This window comes from Streptopelia decaocto, assembly GCF_964273445.1.
Source record: "Streptopelia decaocto genome assembly, chromosome: 4".
Lineage (NCBI taxonomy): Eukaryota > Metazoa > Chordata > Aves > Columbiformes > Columbidae > Streptopelia > Streptopelia decaocto.
In genome coordinates, this window is record NC_138658.1 from 52,068,668 (window position 1) to 52,096,291 (window position 27,624).

The 27,624-nt window shown below is 37.3% G+C and overlaps 1 protein-coding gene across 1 annotated transcript; it reads right to left on the reverse strand.

Annotated features, from left to right (window-relative positions):
• Positions 1-1,023: 1,023 nt before the first annotated feature.
• On the reverse strand, positions 1,024-27,624 carry GUF1 (GTP binding elongation factor GUF1). The gene is made up of 17 exons (XM_082050399.1): positions 27,218-27,624; positions 26,094-26,205; positions 24,380-24,528; positions 24,095-24,175; positions 22,798-22,875; positions 22,474-22,557; positions 21,915-21,979; positions 20,709-20,912; positions 19,028-19,167; positions 16,725-16,848; positions 16,210-16,342; positions 14,582-14,725; positions 13,428-13,561; positions 10,282-10,383; positions 5,784-5,903; positions 4,853-4,889; positions 1,024-3,843 (listed from the first exon to the last, which is right to left on the reverse strand). Exons 1-17 carry the CDS (start codon positions 27,353-27,355, stop codon positions 3,706-3,708), a joined length of 1,983 nt encoding a protein of 660 aa, XP_081906525.1. The 5' UTR covers positions 27,356-27,624; the 3' UTR covers positions 1,024-3,705.

The window sequence follows — 27,624 nt, forward strand, 5'->3', positions numbered from 1 at the left end:
AAGGATTGGAGAGTCTGTCTCAAGCAGGGTAGGAAGCAGGTGTAATTTTTCAGTTCTTAACAGCAGATTGAAGAAGCACAGATATAAAACAGGCTTTCAGGCTTTTGACTCAACTTTTTTACTTATTGTAGCATATGACACACAAAGTGCATTGTTACACTTACCATTCTTAGTCTTTACAGCTCAGTGAAGACTTCACTTTATAAAATAAACATGTGTATTACAAAAAGCATCAGACTAAAATAATCTTGAATTTAAGTTACTATTAAAGGAATTCAAGCATGCTTTTATATTAATGATCATGATCTATCTTGTGGGAAAACTGGGAATCCTGTTAAACAACAGAACTTAGGCTCAAGCATGAGTGGAAATCCATAGCTTTTATATAACCTCTACTTCAGTCTTCTGCCTCTTGCCAATGTCATTAACTGAAGTGTTTCCTCTCAAGACATGTGAGACCAAAGAATTAGTATCTTTTCTCACTCATAACCTTTGGAATTTCTCTAAACACAGGCCAGTTTAAATACTGTTACAGTAGTACCAATACTTGTCTGAGTGGGGCTCTTTTCATGAAGAGTCTTCAGTTGTTCTCCATTTACTTTCTGTTATTGTAAAACTTTTTTTCTAAGTTATGAATTCTAATGGATGTAGAGTTCTACTCTGTACCCTATAAATTAATGACTTTGTTTTTTTTATACTGCTACAGTGTTTCTATAATTTCAGTCTCTGAGATACTTCCAGTTGCTTTCTTAAGAAATGCCAGTTCTTCTATAGCAGTACCTTCCAAACTTGTCAACTACTAAAAATAAGTAAACCGTGTAAGTTATATTAAGCTTTACCTGTTACTGTGCAGTTCCTTGTTAATATGTAAACGGCAACACAAGCATTTCCAAGTTCAGCAAGTCTTAAGTTATGGGCTCTTGGGTAAATGAATAAATTCAAACTTAGCCTGGCACATCTACTTTAGTATTTTATTCTCCTTTTTCTCAGTAGGATTTTCAAGTATGTCTCAAAGTTGGGGGGGAGGGGAGAATGTGACTAGATAGGTCATTTTGTATCAAAAACTAATATTTCATTTATTGTTCTAACAGTAACAGTACTAATGAGTTAATTTAAAGTCCTTCCTCTCAAAACTGACAGCATGTACAAGTCCTCTTGGAACTGGATTACAAATTTGTATTTTTTCTGTTTCAGATGGATCTAATAAGGCAAAAAGACCGAGTTCTAGTCTTATTCCCAAGGCAGCTTTATCCATGCATGTAACTTTCCTTTAAATAGGTAAAATATATTTGATGTGTCATACTCAGATGCTTTATGAAAGATTTCCTACTTGGATAATCTCTAGCTTACCTTTAGCCTCTGCCTTATTCCTCAGTACAGAGCCAGTACTTTCTCTCTTTTATCTCTATTTAAAGGAGGGGAAATAAATATATATTAAAAAAAATGCTTTAGTTCCTTTGCTCTTAGCAGATATTACTATATCTGTACTTTCTAAAGATATCTTTGTATGTTCTCAAGTGCTATCTTTTAAGATGGCATTACTGCAAACTTAATAATTATGTTAATGAAAGTGAATCTTTGTCCACAGCATCTTTCCTGTCTTCAGGATCAGTAGTAGCAGCAGCAGCAGCTTATGTACCTTTATTAGAGTTATGGGATATCTTATTCACATCCAGATCTGTTTTTTCAGTACAGCTGGAACAGCTTCAAACAATAAAACAACAACAACAAACCACTGAAGTATCAAAATTCCCTCCCTCCTTTTTCTATAGACCCTGAGAGTCATGTAGGTTGAAAGGGACCTCTGAAGGTGTCCAGTTCAATTTCACCCCTCCAAGAATTTTCCCAATTAATCCTTGTACTCAGGTTGAAATAAAAGAACTAGCTAATGATTAATAAATCTCAAATTATAGTTACAAGTCTAAACTTAAGAGCAGGCTTTCCTGGTGATTAAGTACTTTAGCAGGTATTGCTAGGAATTTGTTTTCTAAAACATATTTAGTAACAAGAAGTAAAGAACTGTGAAGATGCAAATTAGTCCCTGAAGATCTAAAAAAATAAAAGCAGCTTAAAAGTTTGTGCTGGTTTGACTAAAAATGGGTTAATTTTCTTCATGGAGTTAGAAACCTTTCTTTTCCATAGCTAGCACACTCATTTGGACTTAGTTTAAGAACAAGAGGTAACACCCCAGCCCAGAGCTAATGTTTTTAATTGCTCTGGTCTGAAAGCCAAGAACACTCTGAGCACTCTGCCCACAGGTGTGAGGCATCAAGGAAGGGGGGCATGGATAGGGCAGAGCTTGACTAACATCCCGACTGATCAATAAGAGTATTCCATCCCATTAGCATCATGCTTTGTATTTAAGGAGAGTCAGGACCTTTCAGGTAGCTCTTCCGCTCTTTCTCGCTCTGGGGCGCAGCCAGGGGAGTTTGGATCAGGAGTTTTAGTTCAGCCTTTTGCTGTTTGCACAGGCCTCTGAACCTTTCTGCCTTTTTCCTTTTTTTTTTTTTTTTTTTTTTTTTCCTTTTTTCTCTCTGATCGGCTGTTCAGGACTGGAGTATCACTTACTGGGACTGGCTGCTTAGTGTGGATGGAGTCCATGGGGAATTGCCTTGAGTATCTTTATTTCTATTTTATATACATATTTACTAGTAGTATATTAGTATTTTGTTATTTTATTAAACTGTGTTTATCTCAATCCAAGTTTCTCACTTCCCTTTTGATTCTCTCCCCTACTGGGAGAGGCGGTGAGTGAGCAGCCATCATGGTTGTATTGCTAGCTCGGGTTAAACCACTACAAAGCTTTTGGAGGTTGGCATGCAGTTGTGACTGCAGTATTTAGCATGGTCATTGACTTGTGTTAATTATTGTTTTGTTTACGCTTCCAAAAGCAACAACTTATATCAAGCACACTTAACTACAGCTTTCAAGTGAGAACTCACAGACAAACTTTAGTATGTGAACAATATAAGTAAAATAGCAGCAAGTACACTAAGACACAAGTTCTAACCAAATCTTCATGCCAAAGGAATTCTTTAAGGCTGGAATTGGTCTTATTGGTGAAGAAGTTAAGTATCTTGTATTTTAATATATAAAAACCTTATGATTTCTTCGGAGATTAGCACAGCTAGGCTGTACTCATGGTAAAGTGACACACTTTAACAAGTTTAAAATAAATAGTGTGGTACATTGAAAAAAGACAGGATTAGTTTTTCCTGGCATCATCATGATTTCCTGACAACAGCAACTTTAGAAAGTAAAACAGGAAGTAGTTTGATATTTTTGTGGCAATAGTTCAAACTGTTGGTTTTTTTTTTTTGCATTGTTTGCCTATACATACCTTTCAATTATTTTTATAAACTCTTTGCCATGTTGCTGCTGTTCTCTTATGCAAAGACTTGCAATGCAAAAATAAAACATAATTATGTTAAATTTTAAGTGTTAGAAGTATGAAAATAATGAAACACAAAGGAAAACAATGAACACTTACATTCAGTTAAGTCAAATAACTTTAATTTCATAATAATCTACAAGTATCTGTACATTTAAAGTACATAGTCCTTTCAATTTATGTTCCCACATACTGTTAATTTACACCATTTAAAGTCAAATATGTTCCCTCTCACAGTGATAAATTATACATTAGCTCATCGTGCTACTGTCTACAAAAAGTTGAAAGAATAATCACCTGCATGTCACTGATCTCTATTTGTCAGTTTGTCTCTTTAAAACACGTATAAAGGCATCTCTTGGTACTTCCACATTGCCAATTTTTCTCATCAACTTCTTCCCTTCTGCCTGCCGCTTTAAAAGCTTCATTCTTCTTGTAATGTCTCCACCATACTATGAAAATGAAAAAGCGTTTTAGTAAGCTTAAATGCAACTACAGTAAATTTCAGCAACACTAAACTCAAGCACGTAAAAACAGTCAGAAATGCGAGTTATAGTATGACAAAAGATTATTTTCTACTCCATGTAGTTATCCCAAAAGGCCAATAGTTAAAAAGAACACGTTCATTGAGGGTTGAACTGAGTTACCTAAACATATACATTTACATAAGCATGGCTGACATTGGACACAGCCTATAGGCTATCCAGATCTCCTTGGAACAGCAGCAGGATGCCAGCTCAGATACACTGGGGCACCTATACTAGCACTAGGTGTTTACGTCCAGGTAAGATAACTGAACCCTTCTATATGTTGAACAAACACCATCTGATGTATGTGCCTAGCAGAAAAATTCCATAATAGTTGTGAAAAAGGGACACTTGCTTAACTTTTTTCCAACGTGTTTGCTTCAGAGAGCTAAAGACAAGTAAGAGCCATCACGTTTTTCCTACAGCTTTGTCCAGTGTTGTTCATAGTCAACTATTGCATATTTAAGGCCTTGTCATGATGTATTACTGAAAACCCAGGTAAAAGTCTAATCACAGTCAGTCTCTAAGGAAGCACTTTTATAGTTTCTTAAATCACACCTGGAAAAAAAAAAAATCAGGAAACATGAAGTTACACAGATGTGTGTGTACACACACACATACACTTACTATGTCTAAAACTATGAGAAAATGGTGAGATGGGAGTGAGCACAGCCACAGCTCTGTTGAGTTCAGTCTAGGTGTGTAATTTTGAAAAAGCCTTTACTCTTTCTGATCCACTCTTACTGCAACTAGAGGTTATATTAGTTGAATTTTAAAATAAAATATCAAAGTATCTGTTAATATCCCAGTGAAATGTTGGAGCACAAGCAGAACGTGTCTTTGCTGTGTTTCTAGGAAAAGATAGGCCTATCACATTAGCAAGACTACACACTACACACATCAGAAACATCAAAACAATGAAAAAAATACCTACACATTTTGCCACAACGTTTTTTCTGTAAGCTTTCAGCCTGTAAAATAAAATATGTACTTCAACACATCAGAACATCTCCTATACGTGAAGCTAAATACTAAGCTGTCAAAACGCTAGGCATTGTTTTTCTTCTGGTTTTGTAAGACTCATTGGAATTACGCATTGTATTTTGTATACAGAAAACAAACTTCTAAATAGAAGACTTAATTCACATTTCTCAATTCTAGAAATATCCCTTAGGGTGTACAATACGTACATAAAAATTCCAATCTTGCATTCTTATCTAGGATTTCTTCTATGATTCACAGTGTTACCTAAGTGTGTATATAGGTACGTACACACAAATTCTTACAGCACCTCTGCTTGGATCCCTACCTTTAATTCTTTTACCACAATCTGAATCTTATTTAAGCAGCAAAAGTGCAACAAGAAACATATCAAGGAAACAGTTTGCTCTAAAAGAAACGTGCTGCTAAGTACAGCTTGCAACCTACTTCCTTTGGAAAAGCACAGTTCAGTTCTTTCCTTTTTTTTTTTTTTTCTGATTCTCCCAGAGGTTCATCTATTCCACAACTAGCTAGTTTTTTTCAGCAATAAGAAAGTTTTTCCAGTGCCAAACAGGAAGTGGACACATGGGTTTTGCAAGTTATACTCTACGCACTAAGCACAATGCTGACCACAAGCTATTTAAAATAAAAATACATTTTTTTTCAATTAAATTTATATAAAGTCCTTAGTCATAGTCACAGCTCAAATGTTTTGGTTTGTTTCCCCAAGAGGTCTGGTAGCATACACAAGAAAAATATGACTTTACTGTAAACTGCAGGTACTGTAATGTATAAAACTATTGGGTAAGACGTTACAAGTATGTATTTTAAGTACCTTAAAGTAAGGAAGGAAAAAAAAAGGGAAACAGAAGGGCTTCACTTACGTTTCTCTTGCAATGATTTTCTTGCCAATAGCAGCCTGGATGGCTATTTCAAACAACTGTCTAGGAATAGCATCTTTTAAACGTTCACAAATAAATTTACCAGTAGCATACGCCTTATCACTGAAAAAGAAAGTTAACAGCGTTTTCAGGAGGACTAATACAACCCCACAAATATATCCATAGAACAAACTGTTTGACAGAAAGATTTTAGTAAAGGTTTTTAACTCAAAAGATAAGCTGATCAGAAAATAATTTTACATCTGAGTGGTCTCTCTATGTCACCTGTTTCATACTAACAAAAGGTGTTCAAATACATTTAAAATATTTATGATAAGCACCCAGATTATCTATCACACTGAAGCCATTTTGAAAACTGTCACAGCTTCAAATGGAATTTTTAAACTAGGTGGTCAAGGAGGATTTTCATTGTAGGCTCAAAAGGTCAGAGGATCTACATATTAGAGAAATATTTTTTAAAAATCAGTGTTTATGAAGCAGGAAAAAAAACTAAACCAAAAACATTTTAATGTACTCTTGGCATCTGCTAATGAAAATTACCCAGCTATATTTAGCATCTGCATATGCTTCATATTTTTGAAAGAGAAAAATGACAAAAGGGCTGAAAAAGCTACTGAACGGATACTTTCATAAGCCATTGAAAAATCCATATTTAGCAAATATATTTTAGCAACATACAGCTGAAAATAGTTTTACATGTATTCATGTAGCAACAACATGATTCCCTGTTACCTGTATAAAGCAAACAGCTTAAGGTTGAAGTACTTAAGTAATGTTCATTAAGGATTAGTTTTAGAAGACAGAGATATTTATTTGTATAATTAGGACAAATAATAATGGTTAGCTTACTACTGATCTTACAGTAATTTCAGTAATTCTATTGCTATGAATGTAGTTCAGCATAATTATTGTTATACAGATACATAGTCTATTTACAGTGAGAGGACTCAGGATAACTGAAGCAAGAGTAGAATGAATGCTGTCTACAAGTTTAAAAATTTATTTGTAATCTAAAGCTAAAAGAAAAGCTATCATTAGTTTTAGTGAGTGAAGCAGTTCTGGGGTGCAAGATAAATTGATCAAGAAACACATGTTAAAGCAATAAGTAACTTTTACAAGGTTGGCTACTCCATTTTCCATGGTTTCAAAGTAAAGAGATGCAGGTAGATTGCTAAACACGGCTTACTTATGAAAAACACATTAAGTAGCAAATGTATATGAAAGAGTTATTCCACTCCAGCCCCAGGATCTTTCTGGATAAAGTAAGGGTTTCATTTTCCTACATCAACCTTCTGAAGTTAAGAAATTCCAAGGATTTTGGGATCACAGTTATGTAAAAAATATGAAAATATACAAATTTTTACCAACTGCAAGTCTGTATTTTAAGAAGGAAAAACAAACAAACCACAAAAAGAAAAACCTGAATTATTAATCCACGTAAAAGCACAGCCCTCATCCATCCTGTAATTCCCAGACTTGCTAACCACCCACTCAATCCACCTTCTACAATGATGAATTTCTTCAACATTTCCTGCAAGTCTTCTATTTGTCTGTTGTCTCAGCCTACTAGCTCTGCACTGTGTCTTTATATGACCTGATTTTCCTTTTTGAATCAAAGGCTTTATGGCTGCTGCAAAAGTGCTAGCCATAAAACTGGTTTGTTCTTCTGACGTGCCGACCCTCAAACACACCACCCGCATACCAACCAGGGATCCGTTCTTTGGCAACTCCTGTAAAATGCACTTACAAGCAGGATTAGCATTCTCCACTGCTAGACACATAAGCAGTGCTTTGCAAACTGGATCGGTCAACTGTGACCATTCCAACACATTGCGCAAGCGATCTAAAAAAGCCATGTAAGACTCATTTTGACCTTGCTTAACAGTAGTATAAGGTGGTATAATTTTCCTGTCCTCAGGCAGTGTTTTCATCGCTTCCTTGGCTAAGGTCATTCATTGATGCAGTACTGGCACAACTAACCTGGCTTGCTTTTGCATATCAGCAAACTCTCCCTGTCCTGTGAGCATATCGACGGTTGCTGTCCTTAGTGGATCACCATCCCCCCCTTTCTAAATTTTGCACTACTGCTTGTCCTACCAGATCATACCGGCATGTCCGCCAAAGTAACTGCTGCATTGGTGTTAATATCATTTCCATCCATGTACACGAATCTGATGGAATCATAAGGTTAGCAATAAAAATACTGTCAATAAATGCTTGAGTAAAAGGTGACTGTAACACATGTTCTTTTACCCATTTTCTTGCCTCTTTGACTAATTCCCAGGGAAAAGGAGTCAAGTAATTAGGTTTTTGTCTCCCATCATTCCAAGTACCTCCCAGCATTACTGGACATGCAGAGGGTAATACTTCTCCCTCAAGTAATGCATTTTTTATGACAACCTGCCACCTCGTGATAGGATTGCCACCCACAGCACCCCCCGTTGCACCCCTGGAACGTTTATCAGAGATGTTCTGTTCTAGTCTACACGTTATCATGTCCTCTCTACATTCTTGGTCTGCTTGTTGAATCTTTTGTTGTCTCTAAATACTCCAGCTTCCAAATAAGCTCTTGGGCCCATCTGGGCTTATCCGGAAACCCAGGATGCATCAGAGGCAAATCAGGAGTAGGCGGTGTAAACGGCAGCAAAGGAGGATAAAATGTTTTCTTCTTTGTCAGATCGGACGGCACATTTTGATCAGTGTCCATATTGTCATTACGCTGTTTCTGTCTTTTGGTGATTTTTCTTCCAGGAGAGGCACAGACAGTTCCCCTGACGGCTTGTCTTCTGGGAGTGAATATTTTGTTGGTTCAGGGGTAAACACTTGCCATTTAACTGGCAATTGAACTGGAAATGCCTGTTTCAAATCACTGAGCTTCATAACAGTCATTTCGGCTTTTAACTGTTGCAATGTTGGACTCAATGCTAGGAACACACCTTGTAGCCTTTTTGGCTTTTAACTGTTGCCATGTCATCATTATCAAGCACCAGGCTGTTGCAAGGCCATTAGTATATTTTTCACGTGGCTAATCGCCTCCCACAGCACATTTCCCACTTTCTCCCAAGTCTCTATTTGAAAGGCTCCTGATGGATCGGTAGGAAACCCATTGTCCTGGCACCCAATTAATAATCTTTTGAGGTTACTTTCCTCATATTTCACTCCTCTCCTAGAGAGGATATGCGAGAATAGCTGCAAAATTGCTTTTCCTTCATTAGATACATTCTGCCCCATCTCTCAGCCAGCTGCTCACCTCGCCTTCGGGTGTACATTGCGCAACAGTGTCAGATCCTCTCTGACTGTTTTCCCACAGCCCGCAGACTGTGTCCCGGTCACAGTCCAGCCGTGCCAGCCAGCCGAGGCTTAACCCTCCTTCAGCAGTCGTCCTCTCGCCATAAATTCTCCTTGCGTATCACGTCGGGGTCACCACTTGCGAGGGTGAACGACACAGACTCCACACAATCCAGTGTGAATCCAGCTGAAGCCATTTATTGCTTGTTACAAGTCTCCTTAAGTATCTTTTTGCTTTGTCCACACATCTACAGGCTGCATGTGATTGGATAACTACTGTCCACGCACCGCAGACTAACAAGGGATTGGATCTTTTACAGTTAGCTCGAGCTCTAGCATTCAGCATTACCTCACTACAAAATTGCTGACTTGCTGATGCTTAATTTCTTCATCGGACACTCTTTTGTTCTTGCTCAAGGCTGCTCAAAGTCACGTAAGGCACGTAGGCTACTCGACTCTTGCTCTCTTGCTGGACACATAGGCCTCAGAAGCCTATTCAGTTCAGTTCCATATAATGCCCATTTGCTTCAAGAAAATCCCTCAAATCTCCCACACCTGAAAAAGCTGATCTCAGAATTACTAGAAAGGGATGCTGAAGTTACAGAAGGGAGCCTTATAAAGACTTCCTGAGAAGAAAGCATGGGCAGAGGCTGAAAACAGGAAGGCACTATTCTCACCTGAAAACCAGTCATTCCTGAGAAACTTCTAGAAACTGAATCATTTTAGAAAAAAAAAAATCTGAGGTAATTACATCCAATAAATATTTACATTCTCCTGGTATTCTGGCTGGAGACAAGATAACAACAAACTTCTGTAGAATATTAATTATTTGGAACATCAAATAATTTTTTCATGTTTTTCAGTAGTAAATAATAAGTGCCATAAATGATTCATCTGGCATCTCCTATACTGGTCAAAATTTAACTTTTTTCAGCCCCTTAAAAGACTGGCATTTTGCATTTCCTTCTCCTACTTTGTCCAACATTACCAAAAAAACATTATTACCTCGCATTTAAGTGCCTCTTTTTCAGATCATCTCCAAAAGTGGTGATGTAGTGAAATCCTCAATACTGTTTTCATATATGTGTATCTGTCTATCTATCTATATATGTGCATTATATGACAAATATATTTGCATTGTATATTAATAGCAAGTCTTATTTCTTTGGAACAGAGAATCCAGTCAACTTACTTGTGTATGATCGTTGCCAGCTCTTCAACTGGATTTCCATTTAGAAGAATATCCATTTTGATAAGGTCTGCTGTCTGGTATCCTGCATCTTCATAATCAAAACTAAATGAAAGCAGTTTAAAAGTTAGTGATGATTTTGTAAAAAATTATATTCTGCATTCTTTGTTCCATAAATTTTAAGTTTGAGACACATTTCTTAATAAAACACTCCGACTTTTTATTAAAATAGGAGCACAGTTTTTAATGGTCTCTCAGTCCATTTCCCTTATGCAAGTCCAGCCTTGGCTGGACTAGAAATTTACTGCAAATAAATCTCATTTCCAAGGCAGCAGAAGGCATCGTCCTGTCTTCCAGCTATTGAGTCAGGTGCATAAATAAAGAAAAAAATCATCTACATTCTTACTGCAATCTCTTGAAGAGTTTATTCAAACATTTCTATCAGCTGTAAGATCCTTAAAACTCCAGAAACAGAACCCTTCAACACAGCTTTTGAACAGCAAACGTCCTTGATGTCACACAAATCAAACACTAACACTGGATTGTTTTCTTTTCATCCTCTCATTTGACAGACTTTTTATATGACCTCTATTATTCCCTTTGACAACAAAGTTTTCCTCTTCATTTCCAAAGCATATTTCTCCTTTGGTCAGTAGGGGCCTTGCTGTCTGTGTGTCAGTTTTCAAAACAAATCTTAAAATGGAGGAGACGCAGAGATATATGTATGTAATTTATACATTCATACAAGATAGATATGCGTGGAGAATACAAATACCACTAAACTGGTCAGATCTGAAATATCAAAACAGAGAGGGGAAAAATCCTCTGAGAGTATTTGAAAGTACTTCTATCTTAACTGGCTTAAATCATAGTTATATTAATAGATTAACAGAACAGAAGTATGATTATTGAGAGCATTAAATACACAAGCAACATTAGGGAGTCAATTAGGAAATGAAAATCAAGAAATAATCTCAAAATCTCCATTCCTCTGTTTCTGTTACCTGTCCTTGCCCACTTTTGGTTATGCTTCTACTTCAGATAGAAAAACCTGGGCAAAACACATCTCATCTTACCTTTATAAGGCATATTTAAGAAAACACAAACTCAAACCAAATTCACTCCTTCAATGAAATTCATTTGTATGCTCATTAAATTAATAATGTAATTATTAGGTTGGTGCAAAAAGAATTGCTGTTTTTGCATTGTTGAAATGTGCCGCTTGATATTGGAATACATTCTTAAATAAATATGGTTATGTTATACATCATTTTAACACACTTTTCTTGCTTTATGTTTTTTTTTGCTACTGACTTATTACTTGCTGTTTATTTTAGATTTATTTTAGACTATGGAAATTATGTTAGACGAAAAGCAAATTCGAGCAATTTTCTTATTTGAGTTCAAAATGGGTCATAAAGCAGCGGAGACAACTCAGAACAACAACACCACATTTGGCTCAGGAACTGCTAACAAACGTACAGTGCAGTGATGGTTCTAGAAGTTTCACAAAGGAGATGAGAGCCTTGAAGATGAGGAGCGTAGTGGCTGGCCATCGGAAGTTGACAAGGACCAACTGAGAGCAACCATTGAAGCTGATCCTCTGACACTACACAAGAAGCTGCCAAATGACCATTCTACAGTCATTCAGCATTTGAAGCAAATTGGAAAGGTGAAAAAGCTCAATCAGTGGGTGCCTTGTGAGCTGACGAACAATCCAAAAAATCCTTGTTTTGAAGTGTTGTCCATTTCTTGATCAGATTTGACAGGTGATGAAAAGTGGATTTTATACAACTAGCAATGAGTGACTGGACTGAGAAGAACCTCTAAAGAAGAAGAACCTCTAAAGAAGAAGAACCTCTAAAGAAGAAGAACCTCTAAAGCACTTTCCAAAGCCAAACTTGCACCAAAAAAGGTCACAGTCACTGTCTCATGGTCTGGTGCTGGTCTGATGCACTACAGCTTCCGGAATCCCAGTGAAACTGTGACATCTGAGGAGTGTCCTCAACAAACCAATGAGATGCACCAAAAACTGCAACACCTGTAGCCAGCACTGGTCAATAGAAAGGGCCCAATTCTTCTCCACGATAACACCCGACCACACATCATGCAGCCAACACTAAAAAAGTTGAACGAATTGGGCTATGAAGTTTTGCCTCATCCGCCATATTCACCTGACCTCTTGCCAACCAACCAGCACTTCTTCAAGTGTCTTGAGAACGTTTGGCAGGGAAAACACTTCTACAACCAGCAGGATGCAGAAAATGCTTTCCAAGAGTTCGTTGAATCCTGAAGTATGGATTTTTATGCTACAGGAATAAACAAACATTTCTTGTTGGCAAAAATGTGTTGATTGTAATGGTTCCTGTTTTGATTAATAAAGATGTGTTTGAGTCTAGTTATGATTTAAAATTCACAGTCCAAAACTGCAATTACTTTTGCACCAGCCTAACAGGTATAATAGTTTCTGTTAAAAATGCAGTGTATCTAACTAACATGTCTACATACCGGATTTGTAAGAGCTATTGAGTCTCCTGTGGCATAAGCCCATCTGCCACACAAAATTTTCCCTTCCATTCAACTCACAAAGGCTCTTCACAAGCGGCTGAGCACTGTTCTAGCCTCTGAATTTAAAGAATCCACCCATAGCAGAACATTTTGTCTCAAAATAGAGATGATTTACCTTATTCCCATAATAAAGCATGTAAGTCAAGTAAGTGTTGTTTGTTTTATATATAGTTTGTTGATTGTTTTTACTAGCTTTAAAGAATCAGTATCTGGTTGTTTTGCCTTTTCCACAAAGACACTATAATGGAGTAAGAAGTAAATTTTCAGTTATTCCTTTGATAGGAAATGCCCCTTGTCACTTCAGACAAGCAAGTACCGCTCTATATGTCACAGCTGAAAAACACATGCATCAAAGAAAATTATTATTAGGTACTGATGCACTTTTTGTGGTTTTTCAGATGTATTTCCATCAATTTTCACAGTGAATCTAACTCATTAAAGATGAAGTAAGACTTGATACGCAGCACCACCATAAAAGAATATTCTTCACTTGTGCCTTTCCATATTTTCTCCTCTGATCTTTTTTTGTTTGCTACCTCAGGGTGGTGGGGACGGCAAGGGGGTACAAAGGAGGTACTTACCTTGCATAACCTGAAGACAGAGACTTAAGAGCATCATAAAAATCCACCACAATTTCATTCAGTGGAAAGAGGTATTTTAGCATAACCCTGTGTTCATCCATGTACAACATATCCTTCTGGACTGCCCTACGATCCTAGACAGATAAAAATTGCTTCAGTTCCCCTTGACAGAAATTTTCTACAAATAAATACAAAACAAACTAATATAAACTACTATCCAATTACCCAAGAGAACTCCTGTACTCCAAGCCCCAGAGTAACTATCCTATTGGTAGTTTGCTAAAATCTCAGAATAAATTTTAGCACCATCATAAATGAAATGGTTGTAACTTCACTAGAAAAATTATTCAAACCTATCCTCTCTAACAGCTGAATTTCTGAAATCCTTAAGAGCTTCTGCTTACTGCTGCCTTTTAAGTGTATAATTATTTGTCCATAAAATCTCACTGAAATTAGATTTTTTGCATACACTGCGGTATTACACAGTAGGACTCGCAGGCTCATCTTCTTCCCTGTCAGGAGGGTGTTCTTGAAGTTATTTTAGGAGTTATTCTAAATAGATCTTAAACTCCACTGCACTGACACACAGGCACTGTACTCATTTGTGTTATGTATTTTGAAGTGTTAAAAGCTAAGAAAAATATTGTGAGGAAATTAGATAAAGACAATATGCATGGCAGTTGAAATATTCTTATTTAAGAGTATTCCAAATTCACCTGGGGAAACATGACTGGCCATCACCATAATAAATGTACTCCAGTGAAGTATTGAAAACACACACAAAAAGTAAAGTGCTGACATAAATTGTATTTCCATGACTATATGTCTAAAAAACAATAGGTCTTATTTCCCTGCTGCTGGTTTCATTCTTTCAGGAAAACAGAACTAGCTATGAATTTGTCTACTGCAGGGTGCCTGACTATGTACTTCATTGTCACTGAGCTTCATCACTAACTCTCACTATAAGGATTTTGTAGTTCAGTAGTAATTTGACATATAAAAAGTTTAAATACTCTTGAAAGAAAAAAATATTTTAATAATTATTGTCAAAGATACTATTTAAGTACCAATATCTTACTATCTACTATCTTCACTTTAAGTATGATATAAAAAGCTTAAAAATACAAATGACAAAACTAAGACTATATACCAACCTGACACAAAGCAATTATTTTCCCAATATATTCATGAGGTGTTACAATAGTACCAAGAACAGTTGGCTCTAAATATTCAGATACTGAAAGTTTATCAGGAAACTGAGCGGGGTTGATAATAGTAATCTCTTCTTTACCATACTCCTGAAAACAAACAAATAAAACAGATACTGTAATTTTACAAATAAGCAGACTAAATAGCAAAGGAGACAAAAACAGCATTGAAAAAAATGCTAAAAACCATTTAAAATGCTTGGAAACACTTGTGAATCGTGCAAGACAAATTTATACGAAACACAATTTTAAGAGAGACTTCTACATCAAATACAGAAGTCCCTGATCCGCATATCTTTAAATATTATTATATAGAAAGATTATAGTAATTACTTTCACTGGGAAAATGTTTTTTTTAAGCATTTTATCCACTGAATTTTAAACAGAATTGCTTAGAACTAGGACTACAATCTGGGATTATCAATAGAAACGAAAACGCTTTTCTGTCCCTCTTCCGTCCTTCTTTTGACTGTAGAGTAAGGATCTTCCTTCTTACTCCATCCTAACCCTTTTAGGTGGAAAGCACAGCTTCACCAAAAGACCTGCTTCAAGTACTCTGCAGTTTGGTGACAGGGACATTCTTCTCTGAATAGAATCTTGGGTTCAGGCTCCCTTATAGGCTGAAGTGGGCTTGGAAATAGAGCTTTTGATTCCTGTACAAGTGCTTTCATCATCTATTTGTTGTAGTCCAACATCTCGATAGAGGCTGCAGTTGTCCTTCCAAAGTAAGAATAAAAGGAAGGTTAAGCTTCTTATCATGTAGATACAACTTCCCCCCACGGTCCAAAGCAAGTGATTCTATCACTTCTACTGACAAGGCAGTGTTCTTGAACAATGACCCAACTTCCAGCACTGCTTGAAAAGTATCCCACAGCAATCCAGAATCACTTACACCCCTAAAGGTGTCAACTACTTCATTCGTAGATACTACACTACCTAAGGAAGAAACCAAAACAACAGGAGAGAAAAAGAGTCTATGGCTTACAATTTGCAAGCACAGCAACCTTTCTTAAATAAGCTGTTCAGAATTCACAGATTTCCTGTAGTGTTTAGAGTCTCTCTCTCTCAAACTCAAACACAGTAATTTTTTTGCACCCAATTCAATGAAGTTTGCACATGCCTATTTCACTGTCATCAAAAACTCACTTATCTTCAGCAGCCCCTGCCATCTACAGTAGCATTACAACCTATTCCTAAAAACAATGTTTTTTGACTGATAAAACCTTATAAAAGATTTTTTCACCTGCTTTAACCTCAGCCCAGTCAGTATGCACCGAAAAGAATACAGCAAGAAATGTGCCTTTTATTCTCATTTTCATGGACGGGTATAAGACATAAGAAGAGAGTGCTTGAAGTGGAAGGGGTAAGGAAAGATAACATTCTTAAAAAACAAAACAAAGCAAAACAAAAAAACCAAACCAAAACAAAACATTAAAAATGTTTGAAGTTAAATATTGGTGCTTCAAATGTTTACCATAAAATTAAGTACTAGTCTACATTAAAAAAGTGTATATGTTTCTAATGGGAGGCTTTTAAGCTGCTATTTACATAAAGCTGTAATAAATATAACGTACCTTTATCAACTTCGCTGAGGAAAGAACAGCTTTATATGGAACTGTAGGTGCAGTCAAAATAACAGACATGTTATACTCCTGTTCCAAACGTTGATTAAAAACTTCCATGTGTAAAAGACCAAGGAAACCCAACCTGGTAAAAAAAATATCCTGTTGGTAAAAGTATTTGTATATCCCCTGGAATTTCACAGTGGGATTTTTTTTTTCTTTTCCCCTTCAGCATGTTTACACTGCTAGTCTGGCAATATCAGGCACAGCAAACAATCTCCAAAGGACCCTGCAGGTGAATAGTGTGAGTATTTGTGAACAAATACTATCAATCACTACAAACTGCATACTCTGCACAAATGCAGAAGGCAAGAAAAACACATGCTTTTGACCTTTAAGTGGCATTAACTTGAAGTAAAACTCTTAATATTTAATACTTTTTAATTCAATCTTCAGCTGACTTACTTAAACTTGCATTCTCAATTTACAAACCATTCTAAAAAACAAAAGCAGTATAAAAGCCTCACCTCCATCCAGCTCCTAAGGCAAGGCTACTGTCACGATGAACAGTTACACTGGAATCATTCAATGTCAGCCTTTCCAAAGCACTTTTGAGATTATTATATTCTGTTTGATCTACAGGATACATTCCTGTCAAAACATATTAGATAAAATTGACGTGGTAAGAGAGCTTTATCTAGTGTGTACTTAGCTCTCAAATATGCCTTCTACAGTGAACACAGTAATAAAATCAGAAATAGCTTACCTTCTGGTCCAATTTTAAAATGTGGAAAAACAATATGAGGATTTTTTCTTTTTTTTTTTGTCTCCCCAAAAATTATTTAAAATGTAATAAAGTTTTAGATTACCTCATAAAAACCAGGAATTAACATTCAAACCATAATGGTAGGGACACTGTACCCATCAATCCTTCAGAGTTGTGGAGATGCACAATTGACTATAACCACTCTTTTGCAGGGCTGCAGTGTAAACATTTAGCTTATGCATCACTGCATCACTGGACAAGCAGACAAATTTCACTGAGATGTTCCTTCAAAGGTAAGAGTGACTGGCAAAAAAAAGTGCCACATCTAACAAAGTTGCAAATGTTTCTATATTTTTTGAAATTAATTCAAGCAGCAGCCTGTATAGTTACTACCTGAAAGAGTTTCTACTGTATCACTTTTCACATCACCACGTGTTCAGAAAATGTTGATTGTTCTACAGCAAGAAGTAACACATATGCATCCAAAAAACCATTACTGACAGGATTACACTTCCTTGCGTTCACTGACAGACCACCTAATCTTTATGAAACAGTTTACTTGAGTTTTTACACATCCCCTCACAGGTGTAGAAAGTGATTTCCAGAATGTCTTTATTTCAAAAACATCTTTCTATAGTAATTGTAGTAGTTAACTGAGGCTGGTGGAAACAGCTCAACAGAACTATATAAGCTTAAAGTTTACTTACACAGTTTGCTGATGAAACCAAGCTGGGAGAAGTGGCTGACACGCCAGAAGGCTGTGCTGCCATCCAGTGAGACCTGGACAGGCTGGAGAGTTGGGCGGGGAAAAATTTAATGAAATATAACAAGGGCAAGTGTAGAGTCTTACACCTGGGCAGGAACAACCCCACCTTCCAGTATAGGTTGGGGAACGAGCTATTAGAGAGCAGTGTAGAGGAAAGGGACCTGGGGGTTCTGGTGGACAGCAGGATGACCATGAGCCAGCACTGTGCCCTTGTGGCCAGGAAGGCCAACGGCATCCTGGGGTGTATTAGAATGGGGGTGGTTAGTAGGTCAAGAGAGGTTCTCCTTCCCCTCTACTCTGCCCTGGTGAGACCACACCTGGAATATTGTGTCCAGTTCTGGGCCCCTCAGTTCCAGAATGACTGGGAACTGCTGGAGATAATCCAACACAGGGCAACAAAGATGATTAAGGGAGTGGAGCATCTCCCTTACGAGGAAAGGCTGAGGGAGCTGGGTCTCTTTAGTTTGGAGAAGAGGAGACTGAGGGGTGAACTTATTAATGTTTACAAATATATAAAGGGTGAGTGTCACGAGGATGGAGCCAGGCTCTTCTCAGTGACAACCAATGGTAGGACAAGAGGTAATGGGTTCAAACTGGAACACAAGAGGTTCCACTTAAATTTGAGAATAAACTTCTTCTCAGTGAGGGTAACAGAGCACTGGAACAGGCTGCCCAGGGAGGTTGTGGAGTCTCCTTCTCTGGAGAAATTCAAAACCCGCCTGGACACATTCCTGTGTAACCTCATCTAGGTGTTCCTGCTCCAGCAGGGGGACTGGACTAGATGATCTTTTGAGGTCCCTTCTAATCCCTAACATTCTGTGATTCTCTGAAAAAGTCAAATATTTTACAGAATCATTCTGAATATTAGCTTTAGTATTTTTCCATGTTTAACGAAAAAGAAACAGCTACTAATTTGTAAAAGAAAAAAGAATCACAAAAATTATGGAAACCTAATTATCTAAATTAAGAATTGTCAAAAATCGACTCACTTTTTTAAAACCTGAACCCTTCTTTTCCAGCCAGCAAGAGTTTACTATCATTAGGAGCCATAAACATGGCTAAAAATACATGCTAGTCTTGTATTCCTATAAAACCAGTCTGCAGCTAATATGAATCCTGTCCAGTCACAGAGAAAATTACACAGTTATATAAATGACATTCTTCTTCAGCTTAACTTTGCTAAAATTCTAATCCTCACAACTCTTAACATCTACAAACGTTATTTTAAAAGCTTAATAGCTCCCTCATTCTTATTACCTGAAAGAAGTAATTCCACTTTATATGAGTTTACTCCTCACCTGCAAAAACCATTGGCTTCGCTGACTTAAAACCAGGCAAAGGCTCCACTGGCTGTTTATAAAAAAACAGTGTGTCTCCTATTTGGGCTTCTGTTACTTCTTTCATTCCAGCAATCACGTAGCCCACCTGTCCAGCATATCTAAATAAAATTGGCATTATATAGACATGCTTCTTGGTGTTATCAGTATTTCCACTATTTTTCCCACTTGACTTAGCTCAATCAGAAATTCAAAGAGAGCACCTTCCCTAACAGCCATAAGCCAGATTTAAGTTGTTTCTCCTCTGAGTTGTGAGCTTTGTCTCAAGGACAAACTATCTGTTGACTCAAGTACCTCTATTTCTGTTAAACAGTAAATTTATAGTTCTGGATTTTGAATTCTGTGCTACTCTCAGTTTGAAAGCTGGAGCTAGAGGGAAGTTATCAGGCATCTAAGACAGAACCAAAACAGTTCCCAGCTGCCAGCAGACCAAATTTCATATGCTAATTGTGGCAGAAACAACAAAAGACAAATGCATTTCATCACCACATAATGCTGTTAGGAGAGGAACCCTGAGCAGATAAAACTAGAGTGTATTGGTTTTGGCTGGAATGGACTTAACTTTCTCCAGAACAGACCTGTATGGTGCTGCACTTTAGATTCATGCCTAAAATCGTGTTGATAACGTATCAATGTTTTAGCTGTTGCTGAATAGTGCTTGCACAGCATGAATGCTTTCTCTGCTTCTCACTCTGTTCCCCCAGCAAATAGGCTAGAGGTAGGTAAAAGGCTGAGAGGTGACAAAACAAAGACAGAGGACCCGAACTGACCAAACGGATATTCCATGCCATATAACATCACACTTGGCAATAAAAAACAAGGAGTGTAGTCTTCCCAAGGTGGCTGTTACTTGCAGACTAGCAGGGTATCAGTCTGCCTGTGGGAGGTGGTAACTGATTGCCTTTGCATCAATTGTTTTTATTTCTTTTCTTTTTCCTTCACTTATTAAACTGTCTTTATCTCAACCCACAAGTCTTTCCTCACTTCTTCTCTCCCACTTGTCTCCCCAGTCCCACTGGGGTTGAGGGAATGAGCAAGTGGCTGTTTGGGTCCAACCCACCACACACAGTAATGTAGTCTCACTGAGAATCTCTCAAGAAAGTTATTAACACATTCTTGGATGCAAACTGATAAAGCTTTTCCACTAATTCTAAGTACCGGATTTTCCTCCCAGTGCTGCCATGAGGAGCCAGTTTCTGGAAGTTGTTGCATTCATGGATTTTAAGTTTTCTACCCTCAAAATACACTGCAGCAATAACTAAGATCAAGCCCCATTCCCTTCCACTCTCAAACTAGGTAGTTCCTAGAAATAAATTGGACAGCTGAATAAGAATATCAAATGCTAGTCTTAAAATACTAGCTGTCCAGATGTTCCACGTACTATAGAATGTCTTGCTCCCCGAGCAGTGTCCAAAAAGCAGTGCCCAAAAGCTCCTGCCTCAGCATGCCCAAAATGAAAAAGACTGACACTAAGCATTAAATTACAAATAATAATCATAAAAAACCCCACCAACAAAGAAAAAGAACAAAACCCCAAACCACCTCCCAGCCATTACTAACCAAAACAAAAAGCAAAGTAATGCACGGTTTTGTACCTTACACCAAATTATGATTTGTTCCACTATAAGAAATTTTTACTTACAGCTTATGCGTTGGCTGTTCACTTGGAGTCAGAATTCCAACTTCATTAACTTCATATCTTTTCTTTGTGTGTGCAGACACAATTTTATGCCCTTTCTGAATCTCCCCACCAAAGAGTGCAATGTTAGCTATGACACCTCGGTAGTGGTCAAAGGTGGAGTCAAATACTAAGGCTTTCAATGGATCAGCAGTATTACACTGAGGTCTGTCACAAAAATTTAAAACAAATTAAGCAGTATGATTTAATTGAACACTGAATGAGCAAGCACCCCATCACAAAATATTAATACAGATATACATTAATATAGATAAAACAATCAAGTAATTTTCAGTAAACACATACCAGACATAATTAGTGTTTCACTATGTATTATACAAAAAATCTTGACATTTTATTTCCTCCATGTGCAACAGTAGTATGCATATCCATCATACCCATTTCACAACAGGTGATACTGACGCTTAAAATTTTGCATTATGTCGGACAAGAAAAATTCAAAAGTTACATTCCAACAGCTGATTTTAAAAATGTAAGTCCCCTGTTATTCTGGTTTTGCCATCTTTCACAGAAACCTGATCTTGGATTTCCATTGCAGTTTTTTAAACTATATTTGTTAACTAATATGAGGACTACAATTATTAGCTAATAAAAGGAAAAAAGAATGAAAACCAATATGCTCATTGAAACAACTGTAATTTAGCAGCTTTGTCAACAAGTTCTTACAATAAAGGTCTATTTTAAAGGTTGGGTTCAGGATATGAAACTCTAAACACAGTGCACATCAGTTACCTTTATCATTTTAACAATGCAATGTTCAAAGGGAGTAACAGCACACATACTCAAACAGTGAGTTTCATGGATGCTATATTAACTGCCATAAAAATATTACCTTCAGTGGTTTACCTATTTCATTTCAGACTGAATAAATTTTCCTCTCCCACTTCTTAAGAATAAAGAAGTTTCCTCTGCTAATATTCACACAGTCATTTTATAAAAGGCCTCTCTAATCTGGTGTCATTTTTTCTGATTTGCAATTTCAAATTGACTTAACCAGCTTAGACATTAGATTTGTCTCACCTCTCTTTAGAAAGTATTGACTTTAAATCAGATGAATGCTAGGTGCAAAACTACTGCCAATACTGCACACATGCAACTCATGGTTTCCTAATTAAACTTGCAAGGTTTCATAGTTAAATACAGACTTACGGAGGAATCTTCTCAATGACCTTTAGAAGAACTTTTTCAACATTTGTTCCTTGTTTAGCAGAAATCTAAAACAAGTCCAACGACAATTTTATAAGACATGTGCCTTACACTCACAAAGTATCTACTAAAGTGTCACATTTACTTAGACCGTTTTTGGTGGCCACAAATGATATTACTCATAAAAGCACTCTGAAGCACACTTTAGAATGCTATTACTCTGCGATGCTGATTTGATTATAAATTATTCTGTAACAGTTTTTCCTCTACTGAATGGCAATTATTGTTATGGTAAAAATGAAAACAACTTATGGACCCACAATGAGAAATTATTTAAAAATCTGATGCCATTCATCAAGACATACTAGAATTTTTAACTGAGAAGGGTGTTCTCCACTCCTGTTTTCCAGGAGACAATCTTTAAAGAAATTCATGTATGTCAGACAAAGAGAGACAGACAGATGACACCTTGTTGATTAACTATGTGGACAAGTCTTTCAGTAGCTACAAAGTAGATACAGATATATCATCAGCCATGCTATAAAACTTCAAGTGATCTTACCCTTATACATTCATCTGCGGAGATATCAAACAGCTTCTCAATTTGTTTTTCAACTCTTTCAGGGTCTGCATTCTTCAAGTCAATCTGAAGAACAACAAACTGCTAAATATACAGGTAATCACATCTTCCGTACGATCCAGCACTGTTGTTTCCAAATATACAAGCGAAGGATTCTTACTGTATTTACAAGTAGAACACAAAGTTCTTATTATATTCTAGCTATTTCTTCATTATATATTTATATTTAAGGATATATCTCTTATAAATCTTCTATACATTTAAGTAACCCAACTATTTAATATGAAACTCTAAAGCCTTTATTACCTTATTTATGACAGGAATTATTGTAAGCTGTGCTTCGAAAGCAAGGTAGAAGTTTGCCACTGTCTGAGCCTGAATACCCTGGAAAATAGGCATGAAAAAAATTTAACATGGAACCTTCTTGAGTTTTGGTGTGCTGTTGTTTTTTGTTTTGTTTTGTTTTCCTAGGCATAATATACACCATAAGATTACTTCGCTATTCTAACCACTCCTTCATTTGTCGGATGGAAAAGAAGTTATTAATTATAAACATTGCTGAGAAAGAAAACAACATTCCTAATTACCATTTCTCATAATCTGAATATAAGTAAACAAACTAATAATGTTCTATGTGCTATCACTTACATGGAATTATTTATATATAACACAGTATTATGCATATCCTATGCACCATGTATGTATTTTTGCGCATGCTATTTGTTTCTGAATAGCCGAGATCATAATAGGTACCTTCAAACATAGATTCTTTGCCCACAACAAACTATTTACAAATAGAGTTAAGACAGAGGGATATTCATCATGGTAATAAAACTGTAGTTACTCAAGAGGGCAGGAGCATACCTTCAACTTACCTTACAGTTATATTCAGAAAAGAACACAAAGTATAAGGTTTCTACATGCACTTCTTTGAAATGTAGGAATAGTTATGATTATGCAGTCCTAAAACTACATTTGGCCCTTTGAAGGCAACCACAAGGCTGATGGGGCCCCCAGTGAAAAATGAGTTTGACACCCCTGATCTAGTAGATATAGATATATCTAGCAGATAGAAACTTCTCAAGTTTCCAGAATAAATTTATTCATGTTTGGCTTATAGTGTCCTTCAGCTTTAATGTGGCCAGTATCTGTATTACAGACAATCAAAAACAAAAAAGCAATTAGTTCTAACTAACAATGTCGTTGGCTGAACTGATCATTAAGCTTTACAAGAAGAAACTGAAGCTACTCAACTGGGTATTTGCACTATAGCCAAAAGTTCTCCAGAGTACTATTTGCAAAGTTCAAACACTGTAAAAAAGTAGAATCTGATTCTTATTAATGCTATACTTTTATTACTGTATCATGGAACTGCAGTATTTATCTAACTATCAACACACAAGTATTTGTCTCTAGAATTTTTTTAAAACTCCCATTACTCTTCTTTTGCAACATAATATAGTACTTTTATATGGATAGATGAAAGGCAAAAACACTGATGGAAAAAAATAAAAAAAACAAACAAACAAACTTAATCATCTCTGTAGCTTGCTTAAAGAAATTGCTGAAATTCTAAGTAGAAAACAAGAATTGAGAACTCCACCTCATTTGCATCCACTACAAGTATGACACCTTGACAGGCAGACAATGATCGTGATACTTCATAGCTGAAATCTACGTGGCCCTGTGGAGAAAATAAATGTTTACTATTTCAGCTACTTCTAGAGTCTTTTGCAAAGATTACTATACTATCATGTTTTAATTTGTGTATATGTTTATAACCCTTAAAAAAAAAATTGAATAAAGACAAGAAGCCATAAATGTCCTACTTTTAAATATAAATACATTAGGCTTTGTGTGATTTAAACACTGTTTATACTTAACTTACTGGCGTGTCAATAAGATTTAAGAGGTAGTTAACTCCTTCATGATTGTAAAAAAGAGATGCAGATTGTGCTTTAACTGTAATTCCTCTTTCACGTTCCACTTGCAGTTTATCCAGCACTTGTTTATTACAGTCAGTCTTAGCAATTGTTCCTAAGACAAAAAAAAGTTTTATTACCTCACTTAGTACATTAGCTCTCAAAATAAATAATTCTTGAAAATGCCATTAACCAGGAGAACATGGGACTTGCAGCTGCAAATGAAGCTTTTCCATTTTTTTAAGCTAAACTTAGATTTTAATTTAAAAATAAAATTATGCTTCAACTCAATGTTAAATAAATTTTTACATATGAAGTTATATAAAATATTTTACTGAACAAGCAGGATACAAAACATCTTGTAAGTCTAAGTCAGAAATAAAGAAGTAGTAAGGATTCCATTCACTGCTAAATAATTTTGATCTTTATAGAAACTTCACCTCTTATCACTGGAGAGGAGCTCTATAGCCCATGGCTCCAACCAGTGCCAAACTCCTGTACAAAAAGAGCTTTATCACAGAACTTGACAGACCCCAATTGAAAACTCCATTCTAGCACAGGCATCAGGTAAAATTGCTCCTAGTGACACACAGGAGGTAACCCTAAAGAATAACTTTGCTCAAAAGCTTCACTCCCAAGTTTTGTTTTGCTCACTTGTCAAGTGTATCCACCACATCACCCCTCAAGTAAGAAAAGTGTATTTCTGAGTAGCAATTTAAGATTTGCCCTGAAATTAGTTTCCTCTTGGGAGATAGAACAATCGCTTTACAGCTCACCTTAGAGAACCTTCTAAGGCAGCATCTGTCTCTGTCTTCCAAGGAAACCCTAGTTTCAGAGTCACTTATAGTTATGAATATCCTTTAGCATTTCAGTTTCTCACTTTCACCTTAAAGGTGGAAAGTTTTCCTGAGCCTAAACAATAACACAGAAATAAAAACACTGAAGTCCAAGAAGCACTCCCGTGAGGACAAAATAAATACTGCTGAAGATGAAAGTAACCAACTTCACCAATACTTAGAGTGAAGGAAAAAGCAAGTCCATATAGTATAATACACGGAATTTACACTTAATTACTAGAAATTATTCTACACACTAAATCTAAACCAACAGAGTACATTTCTAAAACTTACTATGCAGCATCATATCAAGTTTTGTACCAGTGAGCCTCACCACCATGAAAGGCAGTTGCTTACAGCTTGCTCACAAGCAGACCTATCATTACTTTCATCTAAGCAAAAGCAGCTGAAGTTCCTCTCTGTTTATATAACACTTTTGAAAAATACTCTGTCCCAAACTCCTAGGTCATGACAGTCCCCTTCTCTCCACCCCAAACATCAGCAGTAAACATCATGAACTTGCTGTGCACCGATCTAATGGATAATTGGTCAGGAACTAAAGGAGTACCATCTTGACCAAGTAAGTACACTCCTTTTCAGTCTCTCTCTAAAATATATACTTCCTTGAGTGAATTTCACACTTCCTTATCCCTACTTGTAGGCAGATCTCAATCAAAAAGTCCATCATATTCACATATGTAACACTACACAACTGGCAGCCTAAAAGCATAAGCAACCTGCTACTAGAAGAGCAGAGGTATTAGACATTTTAGTAATAATCAAAGCTACAGAAACACTTCATCTTATGTGTCAAGAGAAGGTAGTATAAAATTAGAACACTTACCTGTAATTTCCAACAATCTGTCTGCCAGTGTACTTTTGCCATGATCTACATGAGCTATAATACTGAAGTTTCTGATGCTTTCGACAGGATACATTGACATATCTATTTTTTCCTGAAAAATATAGATTTATCTTCATAAACCATGGTTACAGTCTCTATGTATAATAGATTAAAAATAATTTAAAAAATAATTAGAGGAGACATAGTGACTAGAGATACAAAAAATCAAATTGTTATCAGTGTTTAAAATGCTAGCATTTCATTTTAGTCATACACATGTATGTATTTATTTGTTACCCTGAATAATCAGTAAGTATGCTGGAAAGTGTTGTGAAAGGTAGTATATTCTTATGAATATAGGGAGTTGGAAAACTTAAAACAGTTTCAAGTTTGTTAAACTACTAAACTTAAGGATTAAGAAAGCTTGATTAAGGGGACAGTTAAGGACATTATTCTTCACAAGCTTGACAGGAATACAGCAACATTACCTGGCAGCTCAGGTAACAGTGACCTTATCATAAGGATCAAGCAGACTTTCTCGGAAAGGAAGCTAGAGGGAACACGTGTCTTGGCTAAATTAAAAGAAAAAGCAGAAGAGCAGCCCAGCTTCCTTGGTTCACACACAGCAAGGCCCAATAGTAAAAAACTTTTTTGTGTTATTACTACTAATTCCACGTAGCATGACACTTTGAAGAAGTATCTTCTTTGCTTTTCAAAGCTTTCAGCATCAGGAACCTCATCAGAGACCTCTAACAGCAATCAGCAACACTGAAAAACTCTGGTCACCGATATTAAGAGATACACAAAGCTCATCTCTCTTTCACAAGCTATGTAAGCAGCTCCGGGCCAGGCAGAAAAGCAACCTCGGAATTCTTTGCTGGCATCAATACACAGCATTAGGCAGCACTATCTGCAGTGTCCCTGGCAGGATGCCTCAGTTTGGAACCGCACGTCCTCGTTCTGCCAACGGGACGCAAACAGCCCTGTGGCGAGACACTGCCACTCCAGGGTGACACCGCCGGCCCGGCAAGGCCAGCTTCCACACACCCGACCGCCGCCTCCGGGGACTCCCGGCAGCCCAGCTGCGAGCAGGCGAAACGACTCCCCGCACCCCGCGGACTCACCTTGCCGCGGGAGCTGTACAGCCGCCAGCCCGCCGCCAGCCCCGCGGGCCGCCAGGGGGGAAAGCAGAGCGGGGCGCCAGCGGGGTAAGGGCTCCGCAGCCGGGCCCACCACATCGCCGTCCTGCCCACGAGAGCCATGGTGCTCGGGGCTGGGGTCACACGCTCACTGTGAGGACGGGCCTTCTGCAGCCTCGACCCCCATGGCCCCCCGCTGCCGCTGCTCTCACCGCGGGGCGGCCCTAACGGCCCCCTCCTCTCCGCCCTTTCCTTCCCGCGCTCCCCGCGCGATCCCGCCACAGGGTCGCCTAGCAACCCGCCGCACGCGCGGGAGGAGGCGGACTCCCACGGCACGAGGCGCCTGCAAGCAGTCGCCCCGCGAAACGCAACACTTCACGCGCCGGAAGCGC